General features: G+C 32.8%; 1 protein-coding gene across 2 annotated transcripts in view; it reads right to left on the bottom strand.

Annotated features, from left to right (window-relative positions):
• Window positions 1-862: 862 nt before the first annotated feature.
• Window positions 863-11,739, bottom strand: part of LOC125502309 (orexin receptor type 2-like) — a 90,064-nt gene continuing 79,187 nt past the window's right edge. For both annotated transcript variants that reach the window (XM_019915462.2, XM_048667237.1), the window contains 2 exons: window positions 5,621-5,733; window positions 863-1,103 (listed from right to left, as the gene is read on the bottom strand). In XM_019915462.2, the coding sequence (XP_019771021.1) occupies window positions 922-1,103; window positions 5,621-5,733 (295 nt within the window). In that variant the 3' untranslated portion in view covers window positions 863-921. The remainder of the gene's footprint in view (window positions 1,104-5,620; window positions 5,734-11,739) is intronic.

The raw sequence follows: 11,739 nt of genomic DNA, 5'->3' as shown, positions 1-11,739 counted from the left end.
ATATTTAAAATGTGTCTCTTTCATGTTGCGGTCTATTAAATAGTTATCAGATACGCAATTTAAATTTAATATTTTTTGACATCGGTTAAGTGATTTTCTTAATGTCTGTGAAAAATGAGAACATTTTGAGATCGGGTTACTAAGATGGTAAAGTAGCTTTGCCTTTTTTTAGGAAAAAACTATCCTTAGGCTGTATTCGAACTTTAGGGACATAAAATGTATGTTATTTAAGATTTTAGAGAATATCGGTCGATTATTTCTTATTCCTCAAATTTATATAAAATATAATAAAAAAACGCTCAATATTACTTATAATCAAAAGGCGACTCTCGTTGTAAGCAAAAGTTTTAAAGTTTTCTCTTGGAAGATTTACCTGTTTTCCGCTTATTTGTTTCAAAATTATCTCAGGGAGAACTGGAAAACGTTCTATCCTACTTGGTGTTACATAAACTTTTATAGACCGCTTTCCGTACAAAAGCTTAGTTTTATGGAAGAATCTAATGTGGAAAATTAGTCTGCGGCGAAATCGTCCACCATCCTTTCTCCAAATATGCGACAGAACAAGAAAAACGAATTCTATTTAGTAGAAGACACTTCAAATGATATGAGTTTCTAATACGTTTTAATATTATTTGCACGTGTGCATTTTATCTAATGCTTAAATCTTCCATATTGAAGCTAGGCCACCATGTATTAATTATTGTCCAAAATGCAAAATCAAGTTTGTGAATCTACTCAACAACACCAATATTAATCCAAGTACACGTTTCTCAAAGTCCTGGAACATATCACACAAATTACCTTCATACAGTCAGCTTTTCTTACACAACTGGACAGCGGCAGCAGCACAATAATACGAAAATGATGATTCTATTTTTAATTTTCGTTTGAACTGTAAGCGTCAATAGATCTAGAAGTTTTCTAGTTTTCGTCGAGTTGTTTGACATTAGCCAATGGAATGATCTCGGTTTTCGATTTCGAACTATTCCTGGTGTTCGTCGTGTATCGGTAAATATAAGTGCTGTTCCTGGTTAAATGTCGATCGGATCGATTGACTTGGCGGCACTGGAAAAATGCTGATTTGAATTCTTGTCGAAATTTACCTGCAACAAATTTTTCACATACTTAATTGATTGTGTTGCTGTAAAATTTATACTAAGTTTGCATCGATCAACTATTGTGACGTAATAATTGAATTACTAACAACGCTGAACAATGAATCAAACCCTCAATTAACCACTATGAAATACAATCATAATTCATTTGTTTCCTATACGGCAAAACTAATTTAATTCCGTACACAGGAGAATTCGTAAAATGTGTCTGTAATGAGTTAAAAATCCGCCGTTCGCAAATTTATCACGAAGTTATAGTTATAAAATTATCTCTAAAGCATGCAATAGAAAAATACCAGGATGATATATCTTATCATAAAAATATATTTTTAAATAGCAAAAGCCGTCGCAGGAATTAAGCACTTTTTTCCGAACGGTGTTTCATTTCCGTTAAAATATGCCAAATATTCCTGGTCTAGCAGCAAATCATGCAATAACCAAAATATTCAATGCAGAAGGTTGTGTAATAAATAAATATGCAATTAATTTCAAGTTGAGAAAAGCATCCATTTCCCCACAAAATCCAATTATACATTTCAGGGATATGCAATAAAATGCAAATACTTTTTTTATTTCGTATTTTAATTCGGCACTTATTGGTCGTTTTAAAGTAGTTTTCCAATTTATGAGGCCAGTTTCAAAACTAAATTTTACAGAATAATGGTATTAAAACGTAGAAAGCATATTTTAGGAGTATTTTTATTTCACTTCAAATACCGTGCCAAAGACATACAAATTGAAAAAATACAAGCAGTTCCATTTCATCCCGTATATTTGCCATTCTAAGTCAGCAAAATAAGAATTGAAAATGGATATCTACCTGAATATTGGACGTATTCCATATCTTATAGTCAGGGGTCAATGTGTTAGTAATTTTTGTATTCCTGTTTTTACCTGCACCCTACACGTTTTGCTACTGCTACAGCGATTTGGTCCCAAACTCAACATTGACGCTATAGATTTGCATGTTCATCATTTTCCATAAGAAATTGATAAACCAAACAGCTGTTACATAAAATTGAAAATCTGAAAATGGAAATGAAATGAAAAAAAAAATGAAAATCTAAAATCTCCTGCAAGAAGGAATCATGCTTGAAAAATTGCTGGAATTGTTTGGTAACTTTTAAGGCTACTGAAAAGCCCAACATCAGTATTGATTGCATCATTAGTTTTTTACGTCTGGGGGCGTTTAAACGATATATTTTTTATTCGGCGGCACCAATCGCGCCATCTCAATAAGTCTTTTCTCTGTGGACAGTTTTCTCTGTGGACAGTCCGGAACAATGCCGTTTTAATCTAATCCCCAAGTGCGCTTAGTTGGCAATCAATTAAACGAAATCCTAGTGCGACGTAAATAAATTGTCAGTTTGCGAGATTTGATGCAGGTCGCGATATCTTGATGTGGACGAAACCGAGCTGATTGAGTTGAGCATTGTTCAGCAGCTTTAGCCCACCAAGTGCAAGCAAATGGCTTTCATAGGACAGACTGCATCCACTTATCCAGATAAAACGTGTTAATGTTTTATAACTTCCCTAATGTATTAGCTTTTCAATACGGACGAAACTAATATAGTAACTAAACTACTGATGTGTGAAGACAAAAAGAAATTTGGACATTTCCGTTGAGAGTGGTTGATTCCAGAGCTAATAATTCTGAATCTTCAAAATTATTATTAGAAACGCCCTGTCCAACATCAACAATAGAAGTGTGCAACGAACAAAGCAATCGAAGTTTCTGGAGCAAAAATTTGGAGAGCATCCTGTATTTTAATGTCCTTAACTCGGCTGGCTATGAAAGCTATAAATAATAACTATATCTGCAAATAGATCTTAACGATAATGGCAATATTGGAAGGAAATTAGATGTTATATAATAAGAAAATGTAAAATAAGAAATTACTTTCCGCTTTTCGACTTTTCGAGTTAACGTTACTTCCACTTTATATCTACCTTAACTAAGAATAACGATAAGTATTTGGAAACCATTTTATCAACCACCACTTAGGTGTTTAACAGTTTTTATTTCCAAAATAAAAATGTGTTAGAAACTTGAGTTTTAAAGAAGAAACTTTACATTAATTTAATCTAAGCAAAGTCTATGAATCAATCTGGTTAAATTTAGAACTCAATTTACTGAAATTGTGAAATATGATAAATCACAATTTTTTACCGCAGGCAAGAATTAATCAAAACTTTGGATCCCGTTTCACTAGGCCAGTTGAGTACAATTAACAAAGCGACAGAACTTTGTTTTTAATCAACTTTTTGTTTCAGCCAAGTTTTCAGGTTCCAATCAAACTTTAATTTCATTATTTAGCAGCAAGAAGAAAATGTGTAAACGGTGTTCGATACGAATATTTTTGGGGTCTAAAGTTGACATTTAGAGAAAATTACGAAAACACTACTTCGATGAACTTAACATAAAAGCGGTCGTAAATAATGAATTAATTATCAGTGAAACTTAAAACCTAAAACGCATAAGAAAACAGTTCAAATAAATGAACATAACATTTACTTTATGTTAAAAGCCTTTGCTAGGAAATGAGAGATTGCAACCAACGTAAAAATTCAATAATGAAGGCTTTCTAGAGATCTTGGACTTAGACAGGATACCCAGTAAAAGAAAACATAAAACCCGAAATTAATTACACAATAACTGCACAATAAATGATAAGTTATGTTTCTTGTTATGTTGATTTATGGGTACAGAGCTTTTCCATCTATGATTTTTTTAAACCATGGCGTCTTACTATTTATGCAGTTAAAATGAAATATTCATTTTGCTTTCTTTTTCACCGACTTTCCTTCTTAAAATAGTACAGATGTTTCATTGACATGGCCCTCAAGTCCTCGAGTTGGACTCCAAGTAATCATTTTTTTCGATTTTTTCTGTTGCTCCCAAATATTAGGATTTCAACTGGATTTTTAACGTCGGTTTTCCAGGTTCTGCTCGCTTCCATTGTTCTTTCCGTAAAACTCTAATGGACCGTAAATCAGTTCTGTCATCTTGTAGTGGTTGTAGTTTGTCTTTATTCCAATTTGCGACTTTTTCCTCCTATTTTGCTGGACAGAAATAGTCAGAAATATGTTTGCATTTGCCAATTTACCTACAATTATTGCTGCAGGTAATATCCTCATCTTCTATTCCATGCATTTGCATACGGTAAAGAGCATCTGTGTTAATAATTGCTTTCCTGTTTTTTCTATCATTTCATAATAATATGCTTCCAGTTTGACCTTGCATCGAAGTAATTTGAAGTTGAATTCTATTATTGAAAATAGCCGATAAATCTTGTGATCACTTCTAGTTTTAAACTTAGTACCATACAAGTACGATTTAAAATATTTTCCTGTCCACTAAATGGTTAATAATTCCTTTGCTTATTATACTATAATGGACTTCGGCAGGGTTTAAAGTATGGTAATTACTCTCAGTTCTGTTAGAAAATTACAATTTTAATGATATTAAATATATCAAAAAGTTAACTTAAGCTTCTGGAATTCATTTGTATTTTCATTACATTGTTAGCTGAGTTTACTTAAGGTTAAAACAAAATTTTCAATTGTCAGAAAACTGTATTTAAGATCATATGAAGACAGTACTAGCTCTCCCGTTTCGAGCTTTTATAGGTCGTGTAATTTAAAGTCGCATTTCGTTGTGATTGTTAGTTTCAAAGTTTGTTCCTCGGGGTTTGCTATCAAGAGATAACAATTACTGGAAGCGTGGAAAGTTTTAAGTTTTCTAAATTGTCTTTCAAGCTCTAAACCGGTTTCGTTTCGGAAAGCTGTGGAAAGTGCACAATTTTTAACTGACATTCGAAATATTGTCAATGAAAATAAAAATATTAACTTTTAATTAGCGAATTTTTTTCCAATTTGAAGACGAAACCGAAAACCGAAAAATGTTATAGAAACGTTGATAGAAAACTAAAACAACGTTTATTCTGACAAAATATGATGTGGAAAAACTGTTTCCAGATCCGTAATTCTGGCTCTAAAATTTTTTCACCTTCGACTAGGTGCAAAAGACACTTTTCTTAAGTTTGCTTATTCCCCCTAAACGGATTTGAACTCCCTTGCTGAACTGATATGACAAATGTTGTTTCAATGCCAATTCGCCCGGAAAATAATAATATGACCCTCCTCAATTGAGGCTTTCGGTAAATACTTTTCCCCATTTCGAAAGCTGCAAAACTCTTCCAGATAAACGTAAAGACCATTGTAAATAACAAAAAGGAATACTTTTCTGGAACTAATTCACGTGGAACATGAAACAAACAGAGGAAAAGTTTCCTGGATTTTTATTAAAAATTTATAATATATGTATAATATTTCATTGAACTGATAACATGCTGCGTCATTGGTATGTTGGTTATGGGTGCAATTATGGTAAAAGAGAATGCTTCTTTCATTAATACGCGTTTTATTTCTTGTAAAGTCCGGAATTAGAATATTTTTTACATATAATAAGCTAGCATATAATAAACGAAACTATAAATACTTACCACTCATGAAATTGTAAATGATCGGATTTACAGCACTATTGGCGTAACAGAGCCAATGGATCACAAGCGATATGGCACGATTGAATTCGGTGTGGCTTAATTCTACTGTTAGCCTGAAAACAACCAACAAATATTTAAAACATAATTTAGCAAAAAGAAGCAATTTAAAGATAGTTGGAATAAATATTGCACATTTCTAAGACGTACAGAAGAGTGTTCCGGAAGTAAAAATGCGTTCAGAGGAGTGTTCCAAACTGGCAAAACCCAAGCAGGTTGAATGCCCTACTAAACGATTACTAGCAGCAAAACCAATAGTTTTAGATTCAGATTGGATAAACGCTAACAATACTTTTTAATTATCAAAAGGATGTTCTCCTTAGCGGAGATTATTAGTGTTTATTGAAATATTTCAAATTTCAAAAGTCGTTCAGTTGTAACTTTTCTCAGTCATGAACCTCCTCATCTAACAAAATCTTAGATATCAGAGTCTAAACATTTTAGAAGGTCTCGAAACTGTTTGCTTTCCATTTTCATAGAAATCACATTAGAATCTTTGAAACATATAAATTTCTTATTTGAAGTTTCGGTCCATAAATCTTCAAAACCGCCCGCCAACAGTCTCGACATTCAATTCGTTACCGCAAATCTGATAAACGCCGTATAATAAATGTGAAGTAACAGGAAATTTCATTAAGGATAAATCAACGTTGTTAGATCATATTATTTTATTTTCCAGTCGTAACGGGTTCATTCAAATGCTGCAAATTTAAAAATAATTTGTCTAAACATTCCATATGCTGCTACTATCAGATTTTCAGTTCCATTCAGTTCCATTTCAAGGCATTAATTTGTCTCTAAACTGCTCTAAAGCCCTCACAGGTCGCTATCTGCATGATTGGGTTTTAAGAGAATGTTTGAAAGCAAGACGTCATAAGCCCTCTTCCAACTATAATATGCTTATGTTGTTTTTGCACGTTGCCGCCAGCTTTTAAAGAAACGTAAAAGGAGCTTTTCTAGGTAGCAGCATTTCTAGGACTAAATTACGGGTCTTTTATTTTTTCTCCCTTTTAGAGAGCACGGGTTTATTGAAGTGAAAAATTAGCGAGGACTGAAAAGTGTTAAATAAGACCTCTTATCCAGCTGAGTGTATTAAATAATTTGTTTCGAACTAAAATATTTCTATGCTGGACTATCTGTTGATACTTTGCAAATTAATGGTTGTCTGGATTTGTGCGTGGAGCGCACCTAACATCATAAAACACCAACAAGAACTTGTTACTTAAGCAGAAATTATTCCTGACTTTAATTAAGTTTTGTCATATTTAATCCATACATTTTGGTTTGCCAGGTAATGATAACAAGTAAAGTTATGCATAGAAGTTTAGAGGCTCGGTTCCAACTGGCAAACTTTGTTTCTGGAGCGCAACAACGCACTTGCTCCGATTAGAAGGATCTACTCTTAGAATAATAAATATGCAAATATTTACAACATTGCCAGAAGAAAATTTCATCAAAATAGGCCAAGAAAATATTCGATTTCCTCTTATAGCAGGGGTTGATTTTCATGAGTGTGGCAATTAGATTGTTAAGTTTATTGCAGCTTCGTTTGCTGCACTTGGGAATCCCCATAGTGTGCAGATTTTTTACTGAAAATTGTGTTCTACTAGCTTACAGTGATTTTAATACTATCTGATGTACAGCCAGCGCGTCAAAATATTTTACTTCTCAATTTATCCCAAGATTCCGAAAATGGCAATGCCAACTTCTAATGCTTCGAAAGCATGAACTCAGGAGCTTTCGAAGTTGTCGCTGTTCGGGATTAATTGATTTGTATCTCTTGAGGATCTTTGGCGGTTGATTTCCATCAATTAGAAAAAAGCTTGAAGTATTTGGGTTAAAAATTTCTTTGTAGTTAAAGCGCAGTTTGTTTTGATAGTAGTATGAAATTGTGTTCGATTCTACATGGTTGGAGGTTTTTTGTATCTATGGAGGTTGATTCAATGGTTTTAGAATCTTAGGGTAAGATTTTAGGAATGGGAAATTGAGCTCCTCCTGTGGTTGATGTAACAGTTTGTAACTAAATTTAAATTAACACTTCAAAATTGTGTAACAACTCCAATGTTCATTATCTATGTGTCGGAAAATGAAGAAGCGCGTGAAGGCATAATGAAGCTTGCAGCTCCCTAAACAAAATTAATTTATATAAGATATTATTCTAATAGATGTAAGAAGGCGTAACACCGTGAATCGTTTCACTACAATTGCATTCGGAGCATTCCAGTTTTTAGGCTTACAGGGTTTTATGGTTCTGATATATTTTGCTTATCACAGTGCTACAGATAGACATTTCTATAAACCGAAAGTAAACTTTTGATTCAAAATGTACTCATTGCTTTTGTATTATTTTTTGCCAACTAAAAGTTATTTTCATTATTAGTCGGTTTAGTTCTGATGTTCTGTTTTCAAAAACCGGTTTTCAAGAGCAATTTTATTAAATAAGATATACAATAATTTTTAAATAAGATATTCATGTAAGTATAACGCGTTTCTCATGTAACTAGGTACTGCACAAATATTGCATAAAAATTAAATCTGGAACACCTTACCATGAATGGGAAAGGATATTTGTGGTTAAGCGAACTGAACAAATAGTTCATTTAAATTCGTATGTGACTGATCGTTCGCATTTGATCGGTCACATTGTCCAACAAATAAAATATTCAAAATTAAGCCGCTGATGCTGTAGAAACATATTAATATTTTGCCAGGCAGGATTGCTTTAATAAATCAAACCTTGGTAAAAATTGAGTTTAGCTTATTGTTTTAATGCCCCAAAATACATTTCAGAGCTAAAAATGTGAATTTTTATGAACATTTCAAATAATACGTACATTGAATTTTAAATTAACTTAAGCGAAATTTCAGAAATCTTCCACCGTGTTTATAACTGACTATTTATTTACTAAAAAAATGTGCTGACCTTTTTGGGGTCTTGGCTGACTTATCAGAAAATAATTTATATTTTCTACAATTTTGTAGGATTATAGTTCCTCCTGAAAAACAAACACACATTTCAAATCAGAAGCAATGCTGTTTAAAAATGACAAAGGTCATGAACGGTCCAGAAAACAACAATTAGCAAGCCGAATAAAACAATATTATTGTTTAAACAGGAATAAAATAGTAAATGGAGTAAATAGCTAGCCCCAAGTCCAGAATATACTTTATCCATAATTAATTTTGTTTTCTCTAGTAAAATTTAGACTCGCTTCTATTAATATCAGTATTTGACATAGGTACAATTGACATGGTATTTATAACATAAATCGAGCTAATCGATAGTAATCATATACCCATCAGCTTTATTTATTGAAAGTTTTTTTTCCATTTAGCGTTAACAACTTTTTCTGTTTTTAGTCAAAGGAAGGCAAAGTTTTATTTACTTTCCTGGAATTATTACCGGAACTGCCAATGCTAAAATTATATAAAACGTATTTTATTATAACTTTCCACAAACTAACACACATACAAAGTAAATTTTTAACTAAAATGGAGCACATAAAAGAAAAACATGTAAACGATATTTACAAGCCAAACGCGTCAGCAATTTAATGGAAACAGTTTTTATTAGCAGGTGTAAGTATTCGCTGCAATTTTTTAATGCAAATAACTTGGGTATCGCGTAAGGTCTGCATTTTTTTATTGATCCACTGAACTAGAGATTTACTTATTCGATAAGAACAAACCAATTAGCTATGATACGCCCTAATATAAATAAGTGTCAACGAATATCTGAAATTGGCAATATAGAAGAGTTTCTAATAGATTTCTTCAACTTTAGAGCTTTAGCGTTTTTTTTCAAGTCTAAGTAATATACATGTAAATACAGTATAAATGGTAGTAAAGTAGTAGATAATCGTGTCGGATAATGCAGGGTTTAACTGAAATTGATTTGTTTTTTTACATTTTCGACATTATTTCTTTGCAGAGTGTTAGGAATTAGAGGCAGTAAATTATGAATTTCCACCAAATTTGAGACCAAGAATTTCTACTGAAATTAGCCTGTACCTACCTAACTGATATTTTTGCTTGTGTCAAAATGCTTATAATGATACACAAGGATGTTTTACCTGCTGAACAAATAAAATAAGTTTTATGTAAATCATTTCTGAATAAATAGTTTGAAATCAATCGACTAAATTCATCACCTTTAGACTTGTCCTTTTGGGGCATTGTTAAGTGAGAACAGTATTTGATTGCATGTCAGAATGCTGAATGCTGAAAATCTGAAGAACATTATCATGCTTCGGATATTTTGAGAATAACATTTTTGTACAGAGTAACATGATTGTCATAAACGTTTTATGGTTTCTAAACAAATTCAAAGTGCAAACTTCTACTACCATCGCAAAGCCATCCTCCAATTATCCCAACAAAACGCGTTTTCTTCCTCACCAATGAATAACAGTACCAAAACCCTGTTGAATAAATTAGAAGTAAAGTGGTGAAAAACAAACAAACTTTTTTATTGGTTCTAATTTGAGGTAATGAGAGCACACAAAACAAAAACCGTATGCATATCTGATGCGATTTAATATTTCATCTCTGCAAAATGCATGCTCGCAAATGTATCAAAAAACATTAAATTTCTTGCAAAGAAGAGGTGGGAAGCAGATAAAGTACAACGATGAAACAAGCGGCAAGCAGCGAACCGAGCGGGCAACCAATATATTTTAATGAGCGGTGCCGCTTGTTTATCACACTATATCTGTTCTYGTAAGTCTAATATCATGTAAACCTTCATCCAGGTCGAATTACGGAAGGAGATCATTGCGACGTTTYGCGAATTGCTTCCCTTACTTTGTGTCTTTCATATTTCTTGCAGACTGTAATCAATAACTTTTGAATACATTCAGCTAAACTTACTGTCACTGTAARCACTTAGATTGTCATCATTACAAGTTTTCCTCAATTTTAATTWAAAAAAAARATAAACAGATTGTTAGGTTTTTCTAGTAATAATTCTGAATATTTTTATACTTTTCTGCCTAAACGAAAAGTAGTTTTCATTGCCTCTCGYTCTCAAGTGTATATTTCTTGATGAAAACCTGAAATTGTTGATGCTAAACTGTCGTAAACACATTCCTTAAGGGGAAAAACTTGAGAAAAAGCTTGCCTTGAACATTTCCATGTAATTTAAAGCTGCTATCGGAAGATAGCAGCTTTAAATAACACGAAAAAAACTAGACCTCGTTTCAGGAAATTCGATTGAACGACCCCCAATAGGTTTTCCTTAAAAAAAAACGTTATTTTTCCAGCCATTCATTGAACTAGCAAACCATGTGGATTTAAGATGGGATTACGTTGAAATTTAATGCCAAACATAAAACCTCCGATGTTAGTCAAAATGGCTCAATCTGCCCTACAGCTGCAACTATTAAAAGCCCGAAGCCTGTGAGTTATTTTCAAAAAGACCGCTGCAGAATTTTTTGTTCTTACAAACATTTATTTCGATCTATTAAAACATCAGGCGTTTGAATAATTACTGTGTTTGATTTTAGTTCGAATAAACGGTTAAATCTCTTTCAACCTCTATTAACAAATAAGAAAAAACAAATTCATACCTTTAGATATAGAACAGGTATTACTGTTTATGACCGAAAATAGTGAGGAAAACTTTAATATTCCTATTACGCCAAGAAAAAGTGCGTATCTGTTAGGTTGTTAAAAACTTCGCAATGGTATCCTACAGTGAAAAGATAATTATTTTCTACMTATAAAGCTCCACCAGACTTATTTTCCTTTAWAGGGTACAAATGAGCGTTCTTGCTTCTTTTGCCTCTGAGATATGAGCAAAAACGGAACGGAAAACATGGAATAATCTTGCACCTAAGTGTCTGATATTCAAATTTCGCTTTCTGGGTCACTCGAATTTCCTCACTCATGTTGTTACGACTGAATCGAGTTTTCAATTCTCTATCCAACGATGCCAAAACGAATTCTGTGGCTCGACTGGTTCTTGACAAACTTCGAATAAAGGCCATTTAGTTATCTCTGGAATGATGTAAAAACGAGCGTTCTTGCTCATTTTGCTTCCGAGAAACATGCAAAACGGGACG

Source organism: Dendroctonus ponderosae, unplaced genomic scaffold (genome assembly GCF_020466585.1).
Source record: "Dendroctonus ponderosae isolate FM_Combo_2020 unplaced genomic scaffold, Dpon_F_20191213v2 Dpon_F_20191213_6, whole genome shotgun sequence".
In the NCBI taxonomy this organism is placed as follows: Eukaryota; Metazoa; Arthropoda; class Insecta; order Coleoptera; family Curculionidae; genus Dendroctonus; species Dendroctonus ponderosae.
The sequence above is the reverse complement of the archived record's forward strand: the minus strand, read 5'-3'. Positions and strand labels throughout refer to the sequence as shown.